Genomic DNA, 23,818 nt, shown 5'->3' with positions numbered 1-23,818 from the left:
GCATGAAAATGAGAGCAGTGTTGGAGGTGGATTACATCAGTTAGTTCACATGCATGTAGTCTTTATATGTGCTTAAAAATGTTACATAAAAGACTCGATGTTTGTGAAAATCTAAGGTACTTCATCAGTTAAAGTAGGCAGGGGTGGTGTAAGAAACTACAAGCATATAACATAAGATGCATGTATAAAGTTAATTTTCATCTCTTCAAGTGTGTAGCATGTTAACAGTGATACATGAAAAATGTCAAACTAGCCAAAGCCAACACTGAAGGAAAAAAGTAAAACTGGTTGGATAGTATGACTTCTCTACTGTGATCATCACAGATTAATGGTGAGACTAAATTGTGATTTACCCTTGTTGAACTGTGTATCAGCTAACAAGATTTGCAGGCTTGTAAACCATGAGGTATTATAAATTATTAAGCCACCGCTTGAATGTGAGAACTTCATTATTCTCCTCTGGAGGAAGATTATATTTGCTGTAAGAGGGGTGTATTCTACATGCATGCAAACTCAACACAGAAATGCTGCAGCTGGCTGGAGGATTCAAACCCACCAGCCTCTCCTGCTGTGAAGTGACAGTGCTGCCTTCTGCAGCACCGTGCTGCCTATGTGGAGTTTGCATGTTCTCCTGGGGTCTGGGGTCTCTCCACCTACTCTGGCTAGATGATGTGTTAAGTGGTGATTCTAAATGAATCCCGTAGGTATAAATGTGAGCCTTCCTGGTTGTCTGTCCTGTCCTAACTCAACAGGACAGACAACCACACTGGTGACTTGTCCAGGTCTACCCCACTTCTTGCCCGGTGACAGCCGAGAGGAGTTTCAGCCCCTTTGTGGCACTGAATTGGATAAGCGGGAGAAAATGGATGGATGGAGGCATGCATTGCGCATTACAGATTTAAAAGTTAAAATGTCTTATTTGGTGGATGGGCCATAGCTTTTTCCCTTCTGAAAACCAGGTATCGACATTACCCACAACCTGGCTGCATCTTACCTGGTAAACATTATACTAATGGCTAATGTGCCCTCAAGTGGAAGTAGTTCCCCTTTTATTTAGGATCTGTGGATAACCGGCCATTACACTTTCCTCCTTTTACAAACACTTTCGTGCTCTAATTTTCTTTTCAGACTGATGAGCAAGCCATGCTGGAAGACACTCAAGTAGCCCTAATTGACCTGGAGAAAGTCACCTTCTACTTCCAGGAATTTGAAGGGGAGCCTCTTGTTGCCAGTATGTACTCTGTGTTTTAGTTCCCATTAGCATCTTCTGACGGTTATCATCACAGGGTTCTGATTGCTATTAATAAATTCTAAACTCTCCCTTTTCTCTCCTCTGGCAGACATGCCCATTTCATACCAGGTGGAGGGCAATCTCCAGGCCTTGAAAGTTTGCTTCTACCTTGAGAGTTTCTATTTCTCTCAGCTGCCTTACAGGCTGAAAAACGGAGGAGGTGTCAAAATCTACCCAGTGCTCTTCACACAAGGTAAAGTGAGCCTAGCTGCTGTAAGAAGATCAGTCCTCACATTATGCGTGGTCAGTATATGCAATGCCTTTATCTTTCACTTGATCTGTTGATCCCTTTTTAGCACTCGAGAGTATGGAAGGATACTACTACAGAGATAATGTGTCAGTGGAGGAATACCAGGCCCAAATCAATGCTGCCTCATTGGATAAGGTCAAGCAGTACAACAAAAGACTGAGGTATTGTAAATGACACACACACACACACACACACACACGGATGGATTAGATAGATCCAATAATAATGTAATAATGATGATGATGATAATAATAATGATACAATAATAATACAAAAAATATCATCAAATAACAAAAAAGAATCCTTGAAACAGAAAATAAAAAACCTCTACCCTCTTAGCTGGATTAAAAGTAAATTAAAAGTTAAAAAAATACACAAAAGGCTACTGGAATGTCTGCTACGCTAATATGCGTATGAACTGTATGAGTCACACACTCACACTTTGAGATTGCGTTCCCTTTGTGATTTGGCTTTTTTACAGTCTGTTATAAATCAAGACGACCTCCAATTCAGTCAGACTTGGGTGTCAACACCCAGCAGGGCCTCAAGGTGATTGGCTGAGAGAAACACAGCGGGAATGTTTTATGATTGGTTGCGAACGCACTCAGCAGGGGGAAGCAGTGATTGGATGAGGGTGCCCAGCATGTCACCGTTGCTGATGCAGTGCATTTACAGCTGCTGCACTCGGTTCCCTCGCACCACATTGGTTTGCTGCACACCTCTGTGAGACCCTCTGTGATTGACCAAGTGAGGATAATTAAATACGATGAAAAGAAACAAGGAGAAGATGCCTTTGGGAGTAATAAATGAGAACTTAACTTTATTTAACTTCCTGAAAATGGCAATGAGCGAGTGTACAGTTGTGGTCGGAAGTTTATATATTCTCAGCATGGGCGTGAATGTCATGATAATTTGTGGTCTTTTAGTGATTTCTTTGAACTGTTCTTTTTCCAGGGTGGAATGATTATACAACACATGTCTTTAATGACATTAAAAAACAAATTTATTTTTTAATTTATCTAATACAGACAGGCTCCTGGGTTGTTCCTAACATCCTAACCAATTTCCTCTTATCTGAGGGTCACAGTTTGGGTCTTCTTTCAAACCTTGGCAAAGTGATGCCCCATCTGAATAACTTGTATTTGCATATATTGTTTGAACTTAGAAATGCCTCCAAGAAACCTTTAAAACATGTGTAAATGTGCAATTCTTCTTAGATTTTCAATGAGTTTCTTGGACTTTCTCGTTGTTCTGATTATTGGTGAGTGCTCTCAAACAAATCCTTTTTGTGCTTCAAAGAGTTGTAACCAATCACGATCACCTATGAGTAGTTAACAGGACTTGGTCTTGTCAAGCTAAAAGATACTGTAGAACTTTCAACACTTTTAAAAACCTTTAGGTGAGTGTATGTAGACATTTAAGCCTATATGTATAATTTTAAGCCCATGCGAATGAGAGAAAAATCCAAAATAAATTCAAACTTGTGCATCCAATTCTTGTTTTTCAAAGTCATTAAAGATGTAATCTGTACAATCATTCCAATCTGGAAAAAGAACAGTTCAAAGAAATCATTAAAAACCCCAAATTACCATGACTTTCATGCCCCTGATGAGTGGATGTGAACTTCTGACCTGCAGTTTGCACGATGTTGTCAGAGGATCGCTGCAGTTTTAATGAAGAGGCTAGCTTGTGATTTCTCAGAGCTGAAATCACATTAAAACCAGCTGTGTATAAACTGGAAATTCTTAGACTATCTAATTTAGAAGTTACATGTGGCTTTTGAAGTGTTACAAATGTCCTGTTGCAAGATGAGAGCTTAATAAATATAGAGGCTGATTTTCTTTCAGTTATGATGATTGGACACAAATTCATCATAGCAGAAAGCCTTCTTTATGTCCTTCTGCCAGTGTAACTAAGAGTGCTGTTACATCAACACTAAATAATGATTTTTATAAACTATCCCGGTTCATAAAAATGAACAATCCTTCTCATGCTGAGATGTTTGAAGCCCAGTTAAAATATGTTTCCCTCGCTGAATACCTGGAAAGTTCGACGACTTGACATATCAGCGTCGACTAAACATCTGCTGCAGGTCGGGCGGATAATTAAATACAAAGCAGATCTTGTATCAGAACTTTTTCTTAGCATTCAGGGACGGGCTGCTGTGGGGGGTTGAATAATTTAAGGTTTGAGCAGTCCCGTGCCACATCAGTACCGAACCACTCAAGCAAAGTGTTCATTTACTGGGACTGCTTTCTGGGGAGAGTTTTTAAATTGTTTGCAGTGTTTAGTTTGAGTGTTTTGAGTATCAGATTGCCCAAAGCAGAGTTTAGGAGAGCAGATTTTGCTGTGCATGGGGCTTTTCTGCTTGCCCTCCTAACTCTTTGTGCGTCAGATCTCGTGGGACTCTACAACCTTTTTAATAGTCAAATATTGCTATTTTGTTGCATCTCTTTCATCTCATCAGCTCCATTTCTGCAGACTGCATTGAAGATAAAGGTTATCAGTATCTAAAATGTCATTAGTCTAACCTTTTCATCCTTTTTTCTGTTGTAACCTTTTCACATGAATTATCCAAGCAAACTCATTTGTTTCTAAATGGTGCAAACCATACACAGAAGTAGGAACTTTCTGGAATTTAGCCATGTTATTTAGGACAGCCTTTGGTTTGACATGTGTGCACATGTACTGTAAATGTCTGTACACTTATACCTTAAAAAAAACTTAAATTGAATTGACAGTACAGGCTCCAGCATTAACTCAGAGCAGATGTGTCTTACAGGCAAGCAAGTGTGGCTGGTGATTTTGGGAGCATTAGGGGTGCTGGGGAGGGATTTGGAGAGGCAGTGAGCTTCAGGGATGCAAGCAGAGTGAAACTGTTGGAGACTGTACTCTTCTCAAATACTGCTTTTCAGCAAAACCTGTTGCAGCATAAAACGGCTGATTATTTCAGTTGAAATCCAATAAGCTCTCTAAGCTCTCAAGACAGTTTTCAGGCCTCGTGCTGTATATATACCGCAGTCTAGTGGGGTGAATCAGGGGGTGTAGAGTTGACATATATATCTGCTCCCAAGCAACGACTCTACAAAAAGTCACCTTTTTTTTTTTTTTTTTTTTTTTTTTTTTTTTAAAAAGAGTCTGGGCAGCAGTTTGACTTCTTTATTTTCTGCTGATGTGATTCCCTGCAGCAACACCAGCGACAAATCACAATGCAAAGAACACGAGCTGAGCACATTAACTTAACTGCAACTGTTTGTCAGTAACTGCTTCCACCTCTGAGGTGGAATTATTTCTGTTGTGCATTACTTAGAATGTATAATGTTTCTATCATTTTCAGGATTAATCATGTCATGAGAAAATCTTATTTTTCTCCTTCTTTCGGACGCCCCCTTGTAAACCTCCCCTTTCACTCTTGCTGCCATCCTTTTTTCACAAATCACATTTTGTGGGAAAATACTGTAAAATGAAATGTGTCCAGTGAATAAACGATGATTAATACACGTGATGATCCTCAATGAACTTTTTGTCATCTTTGAATTTGTTTGAGCTTTAGGGTTGTCCGCATCTCAAGGTAGCGTTTTTATTGCACCCCGGTTTCATAAGAGAATTTGAAATAGTGAAAAACAACCGATCTATATTCATTTATTAGAGAAAGTGGGGAGGCGTCACCATGGCAACCAAGACAACAAAGCTTTCAGAAGAAGTGGGAAACCATCATCCTTTTCTAAATGCTGTATAAATGTAACCAAGTGAATTCTTTCTAATCAATCGCATATTTAAAAATAATAGAGAAGCCATGTGAAAGCCAGTGATGTGGAAGACCTGAACTTTAGGTCTCTGAGGTGAGCAGTGTGGTGATTTAATCACCTCACTGAAACTATAGTCACTGAAATGATGTGTATATCCAGAAATGAAAAATCAAGTTAAGGATCACAAAAAGCATGCAAATCAATACTGCTGCTTTAAATTTGCTAGGGAATCATTCATTGTCATTCATTTATATGAAAGTGAAGTGAAGCCAGATGTGAACAACTGCCCGTTTCTGCTCCCACCCAGAGTGTTTCCTTGTTTTAAACGTCACAAAGTAAACAGTCCCAGGTGGTTTTCAGTAGTTAGTGCTGTGGTCTCACTCCGTGTAATATTACCAGCAGTTTTCTTTTGCCGGGTGCCATGTGTCATCCGGCTGACCACAGACCAGGCTGTGATGTCACTCCTCTCTCCGCTGCAGAGTTCCAACCTCGAGCACCTCGTTATCCTTGGAGTTCAGCCACAGCAGTGTTGGGTTAAACCCACGCTGTGGGCCGGAGCCAGAGGCTGACTGACAGACAGACAGAGCGCTGAACACACATTACTGAACTGAATGAACTGCAGGACTGAGGGTTGAACGCTGTCTTGCTGTCGACTCCTTAGACAGATTCCCATTATTCCCAAGAACTCATGTGCATTTGGGACCCTGAAGGTGTAGTTATTTAGAAATTAGATTTTTTTTTTTAAACTAACATTTCTTTATCAAATGCTGGCAGTGGAATCATTTTGAATTAAAGGTAAAGAGAGCTTCTCATTATATTTTCCTCTTGTGGGATCCCGTTTAAAAGAAACAAGTTTTTCTGCAGGAACGATTTGGGGTTTGCGTGCATCATTTTGTACATGCGATGCATTTCATTGTGAAATGCTGAAGCACAAGGTAATATTTTATGTCTACATCAACTAATATTTTTGTGCTTACCCTGATCTTTGCCAGCATGTGTTGTGGACAATTTCAGAGCGGTAAATAATACCACAATCTGTGTCTATGGCTTCCACTGTTCGTACCCACAAAAAGACACAGCATGATCTGTGCCAACCCATCATGTCGGATGAAGTCACTCACAAGTTTAACCACAAAACATGAACTCATGGGCCAGAATGGGTTAGTCAGCGGTATATAGAGCCAGAAACTGCACCCACGTTTTCAAGCTTGCATAAACCATCTTAGCTGACATGTGCATTTATCTAAAAGGACCCGGAAACACTGATGTGTTCAAAAGTGACAGATTCCTTAGTCACAGGTTTGCAGTTCGCTTAAATCGCATGCAAGTTCCCTGTCGTGCAAAAATCACAAAGATATTGAGTTTATTTGAGGGAATAAGAAAACTCTCAAAATGGGTAGAAGTACATGGAAAGAAGAGAATCCCCCCACCCCCACCCTATCCACCTCCCTCCCTTTAGGATCAGTAATAATAGAAGAGGGAAGATTGAAATGGTGAAATGGCAAGGTGGGGATTTCAGAGAGGGGATGAGAATGATGGGTTGAGGGCAGTGTGTGCAAGAGAGAGTTGGTCAGGGAAAGTAGATTGAAGAAAGGAGAATCAGAGCAGAGAGCACGCAAATGCATTATTCAGAGAGAGAGGGGGAGAGATTATTGCAGGTTCATGATTTTTATCACATTTTGCTCTTATTGACAAGACCTTTCAGGAGGGACCTGGGTTTTCCATGTAGATACACCCTTCCAGTGCAAGAATATAAAGGTGCAGCAATCGCTAAATGTAGTCTGCTTGTGAATTGTATGTGCAGCATATTCTTGTTGCAGGTGTAACAGTAACTGAGAGTGTAAGCAGGAAGCCTCAGTGGAGAAACTGCAATGTTGTGCTGCAGCCACTGAGCATTTCTCCCTAATTAAAACACATTTGGCAGTAACGGGGGAAATGTTTGGCAGTTGATGTCCCTCTGATTTTAAAAAGAAGAAAAAAGGCTTGATTTATGTGGATATAAAAATTCTACACAGTCTGACAAATGCAGTATAATGATTCTGTGCATGCTGGTTGATAAGCAATAAATTTAGATGTATAGCTCTATCCCATTGTTGGTTTATATTATTAGACTGTTTAATGTTTTGTTAATTAAACAGTCATTTGTCATCACACCACAGCTTCTTCTAAGACATTTGCGCATATAGATACTCTACCAGCCATATGGACCCCATAATCATATCGCTGCACTTTACGTTGTTTAAGAAAAAGTGTTTAATGCCTGTCACAGGCTATATATTTTCAGGTCTAACACCGTTGCAGTATTCCCTCATTCCTTTTTAGATTTCACTTGCCTGCTGCTGGAACAGAGCATAGATGTGTTAAAGTGCCAAATGTCCATCAATGTGATTCACTTGATTAGTTAATGGCTCGAGGTAGGTTTATCCTATACTTAGATAGCTGCATGTAGCCACTCCAGCTGGCATCCTCAAAAATGACAACAAAAAAAGGCATGTAAATTTATACCAGCAATAAAAGCCTCCTGGGCAGCTTCCTTGGCGTAGATCTCTCAGGACACATCCTCAGTATATGCCCAGAAAATGAGATGATGGGTAGTTTGACATGACTTTAGATTGTTCCACATGCACCACAGTGCTCAACATCACCAGTATGTAGCTGTGTTCCAGTAACACAGTTTCTACCTCCAACCGATGGTGTTTTTCCTTCCTCTTGGCTCACGGCAGTATTGTTAGTTATAGCAGTAGCTACTGTGGAAAATTCTTCCATTCGGCATGCATTAGCACTGCAGGACTCTAAAAAGATTACGCTTCCGGGCGGAGCAAAAGTCATGCAGCGGTGCAGCTCGTTTGAGTATTTTTAGTTTAGTGAAGAATTTGGCTTAATTGAGCTATTATGGATATTATGTATTTATGGATAATTCTAGATATTCAGTGTTATTATAGCGATTGCCTATGGATATTAACCTAACCTCAGCAGGAAGATATTTTAGTCTTCTATGCTAGTCCCAAGCAGCATCATTGCTTTCCTTCTGTTTTTCTCCACTTTGGAAAATGCTGCAGTTTTTGCTCTGGCAGAGGAGGGAGTCCCAATTCACTAGAGCTCTGAGGAAGGTGGAGAGGCTTCGTTCTACTCCAGCTAGTGTGCACTGAACCTCTGTTTATAAAGCCCAGAGGGCTGAGCTTTTTCCCATTTATCACTTCTCTTTGAGTCAATCATTGATTGGCTGTAATGATGACAGCTCTGCACATAGTGATGCTTAATGCTGTGGACCTTGACTCATCTCTTTACCACGTCCGGCACTAGTTTTAAAGATCCAGGAATACTTTGCATTTATTTATGTGCCCCATTAGGATCATAAATTTGGTCCCCATTTTAAGCAAGTCGCTCACCTTGTATTTTAGTAAATTTGCATGTCCTCAGTGTCCCAGTGACAGCGTTTTAGTCACACAGTAACTACTCGTGGCATTAAGATACATCCAGCACAATGTTGCTTTAGCTGAAAAGGATTGGAATTTCTCTCTTTATTATATGGCATGACATACATGGCAGTGTATTCACAGATGTCTTTTTGTCATTACAGTATTCACGTTTTAAACCAGCAAAGATCAGGTACATATTACATCCACCAACATGTGCTTTTACGTTTTTGTAAAAATAGGACAAATGTGTGGGATAAGAAAATGACTTTCCTCACACATTCACACACACACCATTTCACCGGTGTCATTGCGCTAACATCGCCGTGCGGTATGCGAGGGCCCTTGGAAGCCCTCATTAGCCCCCAGGCAGCTCTGCCACACAGAGAGGAGAATTTAATAATGGAGGGTGTCATTAATCATGGCTTTCTGAGTGATTTACATGGACCAGTACGGATCATACATAAGGTCATACGTAACGGCATAAATTCAAGACAATTTACTTGTGTGAATGAGTATGAAACTAAACCCATGGAAAACATTAACACGTTTAATTCAAGGGGGCAATTTATGTTTCTTTTGGACGGTTTAATGTGCAGGATGTGGCGCTAATACAAGCGTTCCCACGCTACTTGTCTGAAAACATCTGTGCCTCAGATTCCTCTTCGTTGACGTTGCAGCTGACTGCTAATGCTCCTGTGCTGTAAAGGGCCTCGAGAGTCTTATTGTCATGAAGGTAGAGAAACAAAGAGAATTAAGTATTCCCATTGGCTCAATGAAAGACAACCGGCTACATGCAGAGCAGGTCATCTTTGGCCTGCAGCCAAATTCTCCATTAGAGCCTCATGTGAAACGCTATTGGCCGTGTGTGTGTGGTTTGGGGTTTTCTGTTTTGTTGTTATTTCAGAGAGAGCCACAAGCAAGCTTTACCTATGGTTGTCTCAGTCTCTACTAAAAGCAAAAACACAAGGAAGGCAAATTCTTGTAAGCACGACAAGCTTGATTGCACATACTTAACGCAACCTTTATTTTTGGTACAGACTTACTTTCAGATGGTAGGCTCAAGCTTTGATTGGCATAGTTTTCCCCAAAAACAAACAACAAAAACAATACAAAAAACACTTGAGAATTAAATAAGAGAAGTTGAGATTTTTCAATTTTAACATTAGAGCGTGCAGGTGGGTTAGAAAATTGATGCCTGTAAGGGGAGTCGAAACTGGAGCCATTATAGTGTGTTACAGTGTGAAGAAATAACACCCAGTGGACTTTTCAACCCTGTGTGTTTGTGTGTGTTCTTTACCGCACGGTGGTATGTTTGCGCACTGTGTGTGGCCTTAAAATGTCATATTTCACCCATAATAAAGGTTTCTAAGGTGCTCAGTTTCCAAAGCTCTGACAAAACATCATCGGCTCAGGGGATGTAACGCAGGTCCTTTTTAAATCACACATCACTTGTAAGTTGGACTCCTATTATTTTGTCATTAGAGAGACCTCCACGAGAGTCTGGCCCGCTCCTTGAGCTGTGGTTGGTGGTATTTTTAGTACAACTCTTACCGCAGGAGGATGAGATAATCAGTGGGTATTATGACCTTGGTTCTGCAAAAAAGAAGCGTGCAAGGGCGAGATGAGGTGCGTCTGTTTTGTCTGAAAAAGATAAACAACTGTGTGCAGACGAAGTAGAGTTGGACAGTTACACAAAAGTCGACTGCTATCGGACAGATTCTATTATATACGCTGAAGATAAAAGTCTGAGCAGTTGACCGATAAGGACAAGGGTGAATGGGCTCACAGTTGGAGTAAACAGATAACAGAACAGGAACTATTTCAGGGTGAGGAATTCCAATAAATGTCATTTTGTGTGGCGTTCACAGTCTTTCAATGTGTGCTGCTGATTTGGTAAGTGAATAGTGTTTGCTTTGGAAGCTGTTGAATGTAACCTTCGCTTACTTCTCAGATTTGTCCTTGAACGCCGCACTCGTATTCCAATAAGTATGCACTCACTTACAAATGGAGCTTAAGCCAAATACTAAATGACCGTTTACCCCTGACATGTGTTATTCGGCAATTTGTGGGCTTTTGGCCACTTTAAATGCTCAGACTATCCTAGTCTGTCTTGAGCATCATTTGAATGATAAGGCCATCTTGAACCAATTACATGGGCTGTTAGCTGCATCTGAACCCTTAGTAAAGTCTGCTCATAGTCCTTTTGAAGAGCACACCTCAGAGTTAACGCATCATTTGGCTGATAGGCATTAGTTACCAGGAAACATTTACATGTGAACTCATCTGTATCACAGAATAGATGCATGCTGTGTAATATTTAAATAGGCTTAAGTGATTAGGAAAATTCATCTGTTTTTTACACATATGCGTTGGTTCCCCGGGTGGGTGCAGGTTTCCTCCAGTATGACTATAGTGTATATTTAATGCTTGTTTTCTCATTGAATTTTCATTTCAGCCGGAATAGTTAATAATTGCTATAAAATCTTGAGTCAGGGATGTGTTAACTATGCCCTGATTAATTAATTTCATTAATATTATGTCAAGCATAAACACCAGACACAATGAATGCCTGCTTGGCTTGATTTTAATCACTTAATAGCAGAGTGAATGCAGATGAATGAGATGTGCTTCACTGATTCTTGTAAACAGTCTCCCTCCTTCACAGTCTGCAGTTGCTGAGTTTCTTAAAAGTTTTTTTTTTTTTTGCTTCATTATTATATTAGAGATTTCAGAAATGTGTTATATATTGGTGACTGTACGTTAAACATTATAATTGCTTCTAGCTAGAGGTAATGGAGTATGTGATTTTATTACAGGGTGTTTAATGTGGTGTAGTGTATCTATTTTTAGCACGCTGCTGGATTACTGAGATTTGATGGAGTCACAGACTGCTGAGTTCGCACCAGTAGCACTCCACCTCAGAAGGACTCATTGCGGCATACAGCGCCTATCTGCAAGGACGCCAGTGCAGTGCTGCCTCCAGTGGAGGAAGAGGAACATTGATTGTGCTCCATGAATGAATGAGGGAATGGCATTTGGAGTGATGCCCAGGACAAGAGATGCTTGGTCTGTGTTTCTGCTTAGCTGTGCCCAAGTTACTCTCATGATTGATAGTCAGATGGTGGCGGTCCATAATGAGCAAGTGGCCTAGTTTTCCCAGAAAGCCAGCCAGTTCTCCTGATGACCTAATGGTGTAGGGAAACAGTTTGGATTTCATGCAGTGGAACCGCTAAATAGAAAAACAACTTTTGATTGATTATTAAATGAAAGTCTTCTGTCATGTGATGGGTTTTAGTATGTGGCGTTTTCTCTCTCACTACATGTATTAACTTACTGTTTGTTTCTCACACAGGGCTTTCTACCTCGATCAGTCCAACATGCCGCCTAGCTCTGCACCAAAAGCAGCCCTCATAGATAAGGTAAGAACGACCTTACACAGCCTCATAGTACAGTTGCGACACTATGGGGGGAAGCCGAAGAGCAGGAGTAGATGCTGCAATATGGACCTGTTTGCATGTGTTGCAACAGACAAGGGGGGCAACAGCAGGAAATCACACTTTAAAGTCAAGTCCAGTCACTTACCTTGAAACTAGAAAAGTGCATTTTCTCTTAATAAATGTATGGTCTTCAAAAGGTAAGAAGAGCAAAACTGTGTTCAATTTAATTAAGATGTAATTAGGAGAAAGAAATTACTAAGTATAAAGGAAGAGTCGCCTTAAGAAAAACCAAGTTACATCCAGCTGTTCAGCCATTTAAAACCATGAGTCTCTTCTCAAGCTCTGCATGGCTAGGTGCTTGACTTTTACATACCTGTGGCATTGGGTGAACAGGTGTGGCCAATAGTTTTGTCCATGCAGTGTAAATTAGTGCTTTTGCCTCATTCACACAACAACTTTTTTGTACACCTAAGTGCTTTCTATCTAACATTCAAAGTCTGATAAACTTGTGGGAGAGCAACTCAGGGTTCAGTATCTTGCTGAGGGATACTTTGGCATGGGATCAAACCACCAATCTTCCCCTCTGAAGATTAAACGCTCTACCTCCTGAGCTACAGCCACCCCTTGTCTTGAAGCTCCTTCCCTCAGATTTCTGAAGCTCAGCCTGGGGGCACAGTGGCTAAAGGCTGATTTCTCCATGTGTTGTTGCTGAGTTCTGTGGGACCAGTAGGAAGCCAGTATCCAAGGATCTGAGACATCTGCTAGGTACAGATGTCTGGGAGAGGCTGGCGCCACACTATGAAAAACAAATGAAGCAGCCTTAACAAGTCAGTCAATGCAGTGGCTTTTAAAGGAAACTTTGATCTTCATTTATGGCTGCATATTTTATTCTTTGAATCAAGCAAAGCTGCTCTAGTAGACTCCCTTTAACCCAAATGTCTACTTATTAGCTTTCCTTATAATCAGAAGGTCAGTGGGCTGTATGCCTGACTATATTATGGATATCCCATCAGCCAACAACTAGATCAAATTGTTAAAAAGCTGGTTGGAAGCTTCACCCTTGAATGCCCAGCATTGTAACAATGTATATATGACAGCCTAAGACAGAAATGGTCTAACGCCAATGTTAACCTTATAATCTACTCAGTTTCTTTTCTTTTCTTTGTGATTTAATCCCACACTAACCTCTCTGCGTTGTTTCTGTCCAGTTAATGCGTCCCCTCAACGCTCTGGAGGAGCTCTACCGTCTGATGGAAAGTTTTATTAGTTGTCGCCGCACCGCTGCCTGTCAGTACACCGCCTGCGGGGCTTCTGGCGTGGGGCTGCTCTCTGTGGCCTCTGAGCTCTGCTCACGTCTGGGAGCCACACACATTGTCATGTGCAACAGCGGCGTTCATCGGTAAGTGTGTGGGCACATGTATTGTGCGTCTTCTACCTCACTATGGGCCGCCTCCAGTTAAATTATATGTTTTGCGCTCATCATGTTCTTTCTTTTGGCAGCGCACTTGCAATTTTCCTTTCTCTTTCATCTGTTTTGCGTTGACACTCTTCTCACCTTTCCCATTTCCACCGCAGTTTCTCCCTGCTCCCGTGCATCTCAGTTTATTCTCTAGCTACATCTCAATTTCATGAGCCCCACACTGTTTGCCCTTGGGGTTTTCTATTAATACACTTTTCTCTGCATTAATTAACAGCAGGATATTTTAGTTAATGACATGCTTCTCAGACCAGAGGAAGGCATACATAGGAGATGGACCAATTACTTCCATTCTCACTGAACTCTATATACAGCTTCCTAATTCACCTGCTGCTGAGGGCAGCATTCATCAGTGCACGAGGACAAAAATATCCAGATCGTTTGTCACCGCTGATCCCGAGTACAAGCTTTCATCTTCATCTCGTACTCTGCTCTTCCCCTACACCCACCCACCCGTCTCTCTGATACCCTCTTCCTTTACCGTGTGACAGTTTCCATATCTTTTTGTCTCGGTTATATGCGCAGGCTCGCACACGCTCGTTCATGCATTCACCGTATGTGACTGATGGCTTGATAAAGGGCTGCGGATGGAGCGGTCTGGTTGACAGAGCTCTAATAGAAAGTTCCTGTCTGTGCAATGAGTTCTGTTTATGAACCTACAGCCTATATTTGTGTGTTTGCTATTACATTTACTGGCTACAACTTACTCAGATACGCAGGCTAAGTGTAGTGACACATCAGGTGACAGCACCTGCCATATCAGAGGTTTATTTGTCAACAGGCTTTCTCTTTAAACACTGTTTTACCCTTCAAAGTTGTAGAACGATGGGCGTATTGGACTTTGTATGACGGGAGAGTGAATCGCAAATCCTTACTTGCACCCTGCTGTTATGTAATATATATATAACAGCAGGGTGCAAGATGCTAGCAGGCAAGGCATACATGGAACGCCATAACCAAGTGGCCGGCATAGTATACAGGTATATCTGTGCCGAGTATAACCTGGAAGTCCCGAGGTCAAAATGGGAGATGCCCCCAAGGGTGATGGAGAATGACCGAGCTAAGATCCTGTGGGACTTCCAGATACAGATGGACAAAATGGTGGTGGCTAACCAACCGGACATAGTGGTGGTACATGAGAAGACGGCCGTAGTGATCAATGTAGCGGTTCCGAATGACAGCAACATCAGGAAGAAGGAACACGAGAAGCTCGAGAAATACCAAGGGCTCAGAGAAGAGCTCGAGAAGATGTGGAGGGTGAAGGTAACGGTGGTCCCAGTGGTAATCGGAGCACTAGGTGCAGCGACTCTCAAGCTAGGCGAGTGGCTCCAGCAGATCCCGGGAACAACATCGGAGATCTCTGTCCAGAAGAGCGCAGTCCTAGGAACAGCTAAGATACTGTGCAGGACCCTCAAGCTCCCAGGCCTCTGGTAGAGGACCTGAGCTTGAAGGATTGACCACCCACAGGAGCGAGTAGGGAAATTTTTTATATATAAATAAATAAATAAAACCCCTTTCTACTATTTACAGTGCACAGATTGTAGGAAAATGAAGCAATTTTTGCTGCTTTCTCTGTAGACTACGAATTGTTAAAATGTAAATGGTGAGCACGCCGGCTAAATCTGGAACAATTGAAAAGCCAGTGAAAGCAAGCCAGTAGATTAGCTACGTGGAAATTACATTATCAGTGTGACAGTCTTCTCAGGCACTATTGATTGGATTAGTTGGCTTGATGGATGAGTTTTAATAACAGTGAAAGCGTGATATTTTGGGTGATATCAGCAAACCCTAGCGTTTCTCTGTTTTCCTTTTTTTCCCCAGTTACTCTGAGGATTCACTGACTGAGAGCAAAAAAAAAAGTTACTACTAATTCTATATTTGGCCTGTTTATGCTTTCCCCCCCTTTTTTTAGTTCTCCTCTTAATTCTATCTTTCATTCCTTTGTGTATTTTTTTCTCTTGTTCATTTATCAGTATGGGCTCACTCTGCAGAAACACAAAGTGTAAATGGGATATGTGATGGAACAACATAAAACAAATGGGTATAAATCATCTCATACTATCTCACCAGCCCTAATCAAAAGAGAAAATGTGCAGGCTAATGCGCACACACACAGATTTCGTGCAGTTCCTTCATCGTGCTCCAGCAGAAGAGATATTTAAAGATCCTCCTTTTTAGCTTTTTTTTCCCTCCCCATTTCTTTATCGGTATGGGAAGCTCAAAGCGGGTGCTTAAAATATTCTGGGGTGGCCTGTGAAAGGACATCCTCTGCAATTCTCTCCTGGGATATCTTTCGGCACATACTGGAAATGATTGTTGGGTTCATTACTTTTATCGTATCTTGTTTCCCTGTAATAAAGTTGTGCAACTGAAACTCAGGGGGACTTTTAAATCTTGATTTGATTGACTCAAAGTAACGGCTTCTGGCAGTGATAAGTCCCCCGTCTCACATCTGCTCTTTTTTTTTCTTTTTTCTTTTCTCTTCCGTTCTCCTCGGTCAATGTGAAACCCTACCTTGAGAGAAGCAGATATTAAACAAACAGCTCAGATTTCTAAGCAGCGTCATGGCAGTGTTGTAACTTTGGACAGTTCAATTTGCAGTGAAAAGGCTCTGGATCGATCTACCAGTACAGCTTGTTATCATAGAAAGGTCATCCAGCAGCCTTGATGCCCGTCACTGGCTCTCTAAGGATCTATCCCCACACTGTGTGTGCCATCTGTGTGTGCGTGTGTCTGTGTAAAGGCAGAAGAGGAAGAAGCTGGCTGTGTATGTGCCTGGGAACAAAGTTTGCTGCAACTAATGAATCACAGACTCGTGTCAGCACTCATTTTACACATATAGCATCCTTATGGTGGTGAGAGTATAGCGCCTCTGCCAAAGGAGAAGCACTGACTTGTCCTTGGACCTCTTTCTCTGGGTTGAGGACAAGAAAACCTGGAAGTCTCCTCAAGTCCTAGAGGTCTGCCACAAATTTCCCTCTCTTGTGCTTGTTCTAAGGCAAAGATCAGCGAACTTGTTATCCTCTTGATGCGCCGCGTTTGCTCGCGGTGATTGACTTTTCAGAAGCAAGTGCAGTGATTCATTAGAGCGGAGACGAGCGAAGGTGAGGTGGGAAGAATGCGATGTAATGGCAAGGTGTCAAGAGGAGCAAAACGCTCTCATGGTGATGTGATTTAGCTGAGCTGGATTTTATTCTCAGTTGATGTTTGTTTCAGTGTCAGATCTCACTTTCAGTCTCCGTCTGCTGCAAAGGCTGCTCGACTGCCGTCATGTGTCAAACACGGACTGCATTTTAATATTGCAGATTCATGGAATTGGGAAAAAGACATTAAAAACCTTTTGTTTTAGGCGTCACAAAGTCCTAGTCCCAGATTTCCTCAGTGGATACTGTATTTTGATTGATGGTAAAGAAGATGATTAAGCATCATTGCACTGTTTGATGAGAATAAGCCTGACCGCATGTTTTCTCTCTAACAGCTGCACCCTGAGTGTGACACTGGAGCAGGCCATCCTGCTGGCTCGAAACCACGGCCTTCCACCTCGCTGCATCATGCAGGCCACCGATGTCATGAGGAAGCAGGTATGTGTTTCACAGATGTCTGCTATAACGAGCCGCTGTCCACTTTGTAGTTTTCCCAGTGCCATACATTTACACACATGCCTCTGACATTTCAGAGGGAGTGTTTTTGAAGGTAAAATAATCGTGCTTTGAATGGCTGTTAAAAAGAGCTTACCTGGCTGCCTTTGACTTAAACCCTGATTATATGATGCAAGGTGATTAATCACCACAGTGATCAGCTTCTCTTCTGTTTTGATAGGGAATGACAAGCTGCTCTGGCAGCCACCTCATTCTCTCGGGATATTTTTGTGGCGTCTTTTTCTCATCGCTTCTCCGGAAGCTGTGCAAACAAAGCAAAACTACAGACCTTCAGTTCAGTTTGTGAACACATTACGTAACCCTGTTCAAAGTAAAGCAGGAAAGCTAAAAAGTTAAAGACTGAAACTTTTACCTGTGAGTGAAACCTCATGGAGACAGTGCGGAAAGTGGAGAGTGGAGAAAGGGTTTTTTTAAAAGAGAAGAACGGAGAAGAATTTCCACAGAATTGGACTGCAAAAACTGGATCAATTCCAAATCTTTTTTCTGCTTAATTTATCAGTAAGTAATGAGGGAACAGGACTCGCATTTCCTTTAAACATCTGGTCAATTTTGAGCCTCTGAAAATGTAGGACTGTTTTTAAAAATGGTTGTACTAAAACAGTAAATGCAATGCTTCTGTTAAACCTCTTGAATTAAAGCTGAAAGTCCGCATTTCAATCAACTCTTGATTGTTGGATTTTACAGTCCTCTGTTGTGGTGCACAGAGGGCTACAAACACTGCCAACTGTATATAGTATTGTTACACAAGAAAAATAAGTGCCTTTCAATTAAAGCATTTAAATCTTCTCGATCCATTTTCCTGCCACGATGACTTAAAAAGAATAACTACTGCGTTGGCGTTTATAAATGAATAAGGGTAAAGTGAATGGAAGTTCACTTATTTGAGGTTAAAAAAAAAAATAGTAATAATAAAAAAGAAACTCATAGAGGTGGAAAGGAAACTAGAGAGCTAATTAACTGAACTGACACATTAATAGTCGTAATACACACACACACACAACACAGAGGAGAAATGCATAATTCTTCCGTCTTACCTTCTGACGGGTAGTTTTTCTTCCCCACATAGACAGATATTGTCTTAGATGACTATTCTGGGATAAGTCACGTACCAAAGAACAGCATCATGAAGGTATCTTTTAATGACTTACTCTGATTTCCACACCTGGAACGTACCTTGGCCTCTTTTGTTAAATTTCATCGCAGCATCCTGATGCTGCTGCTGTGTCTACTGCGGTGACATTTGCACACTCTGAGAAAATTTGCGTCTCAACTCACAGAACAGTTTCTGCATCTGAAGTCATCACATAGACCACACGCTTCGTCGAGTGGAATAGAAAGAGTTGTGCCATTTTAACTTCCTTGGTCAATATTTCTCACAGAGTCTATTACTTCAGTAATAATGACATTTTTGAAGGGAACCGGCAGTAAGTATGTTTTTGGGTAATGAAAGAAATATTAGCTGGTGTCCACATGGAAAAAAAATCATTAGCTCCTGTCTACATTATAATTTGTTTTGCCTCTTTCTCTCTTCCACCCCCCAACCTGATTTCAAACTGATCAGATATGCATTTGCTGCTACCAGAATATGAATCGGACCAAATGAGAGAGTAATGAGAAACTCAGCAGACTCGTTGAAAGTCTGGGGCTTGTTTGTTTATCTGCATATGCATTAGGAGTCAAAGGAAGAAATTCCTATTAGTCTTTCAGTGTATACACATTATCACCTCACTTTTTTTTTTTTTTTTAAAGGCTCTAACCATGACCACAGCTCAAACTCTCTTTGAAAGTTGTGTCAGTTGTGGTTTCATTGCTATTTTCACTGAGAGGAGAGGTTGCCCAGTAGGCTCAGATCCTGCAGGACAAGAGGCATTTAATTTCTCCTCTCAGAGAAATGGGATGGCAGCCAGCAGGATGCAACTTTGTGCATCGTGTGACCTTGAGTTGTATAGTGTGCAGCTGGCAAACATTTGGAACCTCGTTGCAAGGGCTGTGATTTGAGGATATTTTACATCTGTTCTGAAAAGTGCAGCCACGGGGATTTATTATTTAGATTAATACAAGTAAACCTTATTCTGTAGTGAGACATTTTCTCTTGCCTTGTATCATTGTTGACCTGGACAGACACTGAGGAGATGTGGTTCAGCCCAGATAGAGAGCTTTGGGGAATCTGAGCTGCATTGTGTGTGTTTGTGTGTGCGTGTGTGTGTGCCTACCCTTGCTCTCAGACATCAGCTGATGAATTTGGTGAATATGAATATCACACAGGATTTGAATGACACATCTTCTTTCTTGCTGTAGAGTCACAGTTGCTCACAAAAAAAGGTTATCAGCACAGAATCCAGTCCCAGCAGGATTCATCCATCAAGCCCAGACAACGTAATTCAGAATGAGAATGCTGCGTGGAGGTTTACAAATCACGCTGAGATTAGACCTGCTTTGCCCAAATTGCATCAAATACATCCAATATTTGCTCTGTATACAACAGTGTACAGCTTTATACTAAAGGTAAAGAATAACTTATAGCATTGGCCTTATGAACTCATGAAAAAAAGAAAAATCTAGTCCCTTTCAACTTTTTAAAATATCTATAAGAAGTTAATTTTGCGGAGAAGTAAGCGTTGCTTTTTAAACCAGATTTGAAAATGCTGACAAATACTCATCATAATTAATTTTACTTTCAATTAAAGCTGGGGGCAAATATTACGTCTCCCATTTTTTTAGAAGCTGACACAGTACATAAAGATGTGCGTTATTGAGCATTTGCAGAGTCAACATGTGAAAAATGAAAACATTTCTACTGATTACAGGCAGCACTTTGCATGCGTGAGCGAACTGATGCTCATTATAAACCACCGAAGGACTGTGCATGCACTATTTGAACTCTGTTTCCTGGACAACCATTTTAATCTTTTTTTTTAATCACATATATTCTTTAGCATTATATGTATTTGAGTCTGTGATAATTACATGCTGGCTTCTTTATTGATGGCAGAATCTGCCTGCTTTTCCACCACTGTGGCCCAGACTACAATATCTTAATAACTGTAGTATAGATTGGCGTGAAATTGAAGATTATTTATTAGAAAATGTGATAATAAATGATGTGAAGAAGACATTCCAGAAAGCCTAAACTTTAACATTTACTAAGTGTTTGTGGGGCTTTAGCAATAGATAGGACAGGATAAACCTATTGTTACCAACATATTGGTTTTGATAGCCTATTGCCATGATTGGAATTTAGATTGTGTGTTTAACGAACAGTTGAATAGGTGTACCTAATAAAGTGGATGGTGAGAGTAGATACTGTGGATGTAGATGCCTGTTCTTTTTACTTACTTGTGAAGTAGGTAAAAACAAGAAGTGTAATATCCTGTTGGAACCTAATAAGATTCTGAAAGTTTCACAGATTTGTGGTTTAAAGTTCTCTTCGCTTTGTTTTTATCGTCTCCAGAACCATCCTTTGAGAGTATACATTCATTATGTTGGTCTGTAAAAGTCCTCGGAAAATTTCAGAGTCGCGTAAACAAAATTCCACTTATTTAATTTGCTTTTAAAATCGTTTTGGTGTCGTCTCTCTGTATGCTGTGTCCTTCAGGGACATTAGGGTTCATCTCTGTCTGGAGGCATCAGAATGGATGGCCGTGATAGGCATCGAGTAATTGCTGATGCTATCCTGTTATCTGGCTGTAACTCGAAACAGACGGTAAGATGGGGCACGGCAGAGTTGTAACTGAGAGGTTGGCTAATGCACTTTTGGCCGCTTGCTCTCTCTCTGCTCAAAGAGCAGATGCAGATCCGCTGATGACCTCTTTAAAAAAAAAAAAAAGAAAAAAAGATTTGATTATGTGGTTTTTTTGCTTACTTGCATGCGGCGCAGATGTAAAGACGGTGTGTTTGTGAGCGCAGGTGTTCGTGCCTCTAAATTGAAAGCCTAAGTTGCTTCCTGCCCCCCTACAGTCATTTATCTGCCGACTCTGCGCACAGCCAGCAGACTAAAGGAACATTAGCAAAGAGCAGACATACTCCTGACTGGGCATAATCAAACTCTGTAACACACACAGGCAGACACCCTATTCATCTTCCAGATTCCTTACTACTGGTTTACAATTCCTTACAAAGACTAATCCGCATTGTTCTTTTGCCTACACAGAAACAAAGAAGAGCTACACACTGGCAGCAGCAGCTTAAATTTAGACTCTATACATGCACCGTGCACCTCATATGCTTCATAACATACAATATTTAGAAATGAACCTGTAATTTCTCCCCTGCAGACAGCTGAAAGTCATTCAAGGCTGGAGATCCTCATGTTGTTAATTAAAAACTATCACTGGAGAGATGAAATATGAGCTTCTTGTGTTTTTGAATTTATGACCATAAATAAATCTGTTCAAAGATGAGAAGGGGAAACCAGAGATCCATGAAGAGCTATTCCACTAAAGTCAACACTGACTCAAAACTTCACAGTGCTCCTGATTAAATAAACATCAATAAGCTATTATTGGAAGAACAGCACATGTGATGTCAGATTGTAGACGGTTTGAATGATATTGCTCAGCAATTTATTATGACTAAGAGCTGACAAACCATATATTTTGTAGCTTTAGAAAAAAGAACTTCAACCCCCAGAGGGCAGAAATGTTCTTCGGCTTATTGTCTAAGCTTTGTTTAAGCTCTTCTCTCTGTGGTGTTTCATTCAGCTTCTGTTTGTGGCTGTTGCTTTTGGATTTATGTCCTTGTCCTCAATTATTATTATTATTATTATTATTATTTTGTCTTTTAGGGGGCAAGAGTTCAAAATTCTGCCAAGAACCTGGGAGTGAGGGATCGCACGCCGTCGTCCGTCCCAAGGTAAAGCTACAGGCACCACTCGTTTTACATTTGGCAACATTAGTTAAAGGTCATTAGCTTTTCTTGTTTTTGAGGCCGCTCTTTTTAGGATTTTTCCAAACTTCATGTTATGGATCTTTCTTCACACTTCTTTCCATGGACGGCATAAAAGATGAATTTAACCACAGGATGTCGACCATTAGTTTGAAGCTCTGGGTTTCCTGTATTTATTAACCAGACATGACTATATTTGGAGCACAGAGTAGAGCTGATTAGCTACTGCTAACTAACTAGATTGCATAGCAAAGGAGCCTCTGTTATTCATGTTATCTTTTTTGTACAAAATGGTGAAAAAAAAAAATGCAAATCAAGCGTCAAGCCACTTCCTCATTGGCTTCACATTTTACACCAAAGAATTATGTATGTCTTTTATATACAGTCTATGATTAAATCCAATAATTTAATGAGGAAACTGACTCGGAAGCTATGTAAGAAAATAAACTATTTATTTATGCACATAACATTGGCCAAAAAAGATGCTTTTTGGAGTGTTTTTGGAAGAGAGAATTAAACAGCAAGACCCAGCAAGATGTTGTTCAGCATGAAAAAGTGCCTCCATAATGTCCATCTGAGTAGCTGAGAAGAATTAAGCAGAAGGACATGTACTGTAGTGCTATAGATCTCTGCCTGTGCTTTTTCAACAGGTCTGGATCCAAATGGTCATTTTAGGGATATTAGCAGAAAGATTCCTGTTGCTCAGTAGCTTTAACAGGAGGGCAAAGACTGATCTAGCCATTTGGCTATGGCATATAGGTTTTGTGTGAGAGGCAGCCCTTTTGAACCTTTTAGTGAAATTGACAAATAAAATTAAGTGGCCGGATGATTAGTGTTGAGACACTGAGACATTGTGGTCATGCAGTAAAATTACTGCACTCCCTGCAGGCTTATGTCATAAGTGTTGCAGCATAAGTAGCTGCCACAACTGTGGGATATGTATGTATCCTCTGAGGGTCTTTACAAGAAGGACTCTCATTCCTGCTGATCTGTAGATGGAAGGGTCTCTTACATTTTGCCCTGTAGTTACGTGTTGTTAACGCTCAAGTTGCGAGAAATTCACGTGATGTTGTGGAAAATATAACGAGACTGCATTTTTCCACTGTGCAGAAATGATCTTTCAGGAGATGCAGATGTGAAGTGTAAAATATTGATGCATTTGTTATTAAAAAAATAAAAAAATAAAAAAACCCAGAGAAGAGATGAGCGCAAATGCTTCTCATATTCTCACTTGGCAAAGAGAGTTTTCTTGATACCACCATTTAGATTGGGAACACAGTGCACACCTACACAATCAACAAGCAGCTAGGCTGTCTTCAAGACTTTTGTTAGAGGCAAAACAAAGAAGTGCAAACAAGACGGCCAGGTTCCCGTGCTCCGCTGTCCCTGACCTCCTTCAGGTGTTTTTAAAATGTTGAGACCTGAAAAATAGAGGCGTCCACTCCAACAAATTCATCATATCTCATGCTGCTCGAGTTTGATCTTGGATTACAAGTGACCTATCACAGACAAGAGCAAATCAAAGTGTTGCTTCAGCAATGTTTCTGTTCACCAAGGTGACAGAAGGAACCATGCTTTGACTGGGAGAAGTATGGAAACTATTAAGACACTTTTTACATTTAATAATTTAACAAATGAATACGGATTTAACA

At 40.8% G+C, this 23,818-nt stretch overlaps 1 protein-coding gene across 2 annotated transcripts in view; it reads left to right on the top strand.

Moving 5' to 3' along the window:
- The window catches only part of prex2 (phosphatidylinositol-3,4,5-trisphosphate-dependent Rac exchange factor 2), a 94,062-nt gene that overhangs the window by 68,934 nt on the left and 1,310 nt on the right, over nt 1-23,818 (top strand). For both annotated transcript variants that reach the window (XM_084939238.1, XM_084939237.1), the window contains exons 34-40: nt 1,129-1,231; nt 1,341-1,484; nt 1,588-1,702; nt 12,062-12,128; nt 13,355-13,545; nt 17,102-17,204; nt 22,066-22,133. In XM_084939238.1, coding sequence (XP_084795364.1) covers nt 1,129-1,231; nt 1,341-1,484; nt 1,588-1,702; nt 12,062-12,128; nt 13,355-13,545; nt 17,102-17,204; nt 22,066-22,133 — 791 coding nt within the window. The remainder of the gene's footprint in view (nt 1-1,128; nt 1,232-1,340; nt 1,485-1,587; nt 1,703-12,061; nt 12,129-13,354; nt 13,546-17,101; nt 17,205-22,065; nt 22,134-23,818) is intronic.

Source organism: Perissodus microlepis, chromosome 9, assembly GCF_051167445.1.
Source record: "Perissodus microlepis isolate ML-2025 ecotype Zambia chromosome 9, ASM5116744v1, whole genome shotgun sequence".
Taxonomy (NCBI): Eukaryota; Metazoa; Chordata; class Actinopteri; order Cichliformes; family Cichlidae; genus Perissodus; species Perissodus microlepis.
The sequence above is the reverse complement of the archived record's forward strand: the minus strand, read 5'-3'. Positions and strand labels throughout refer to the sequence as shown.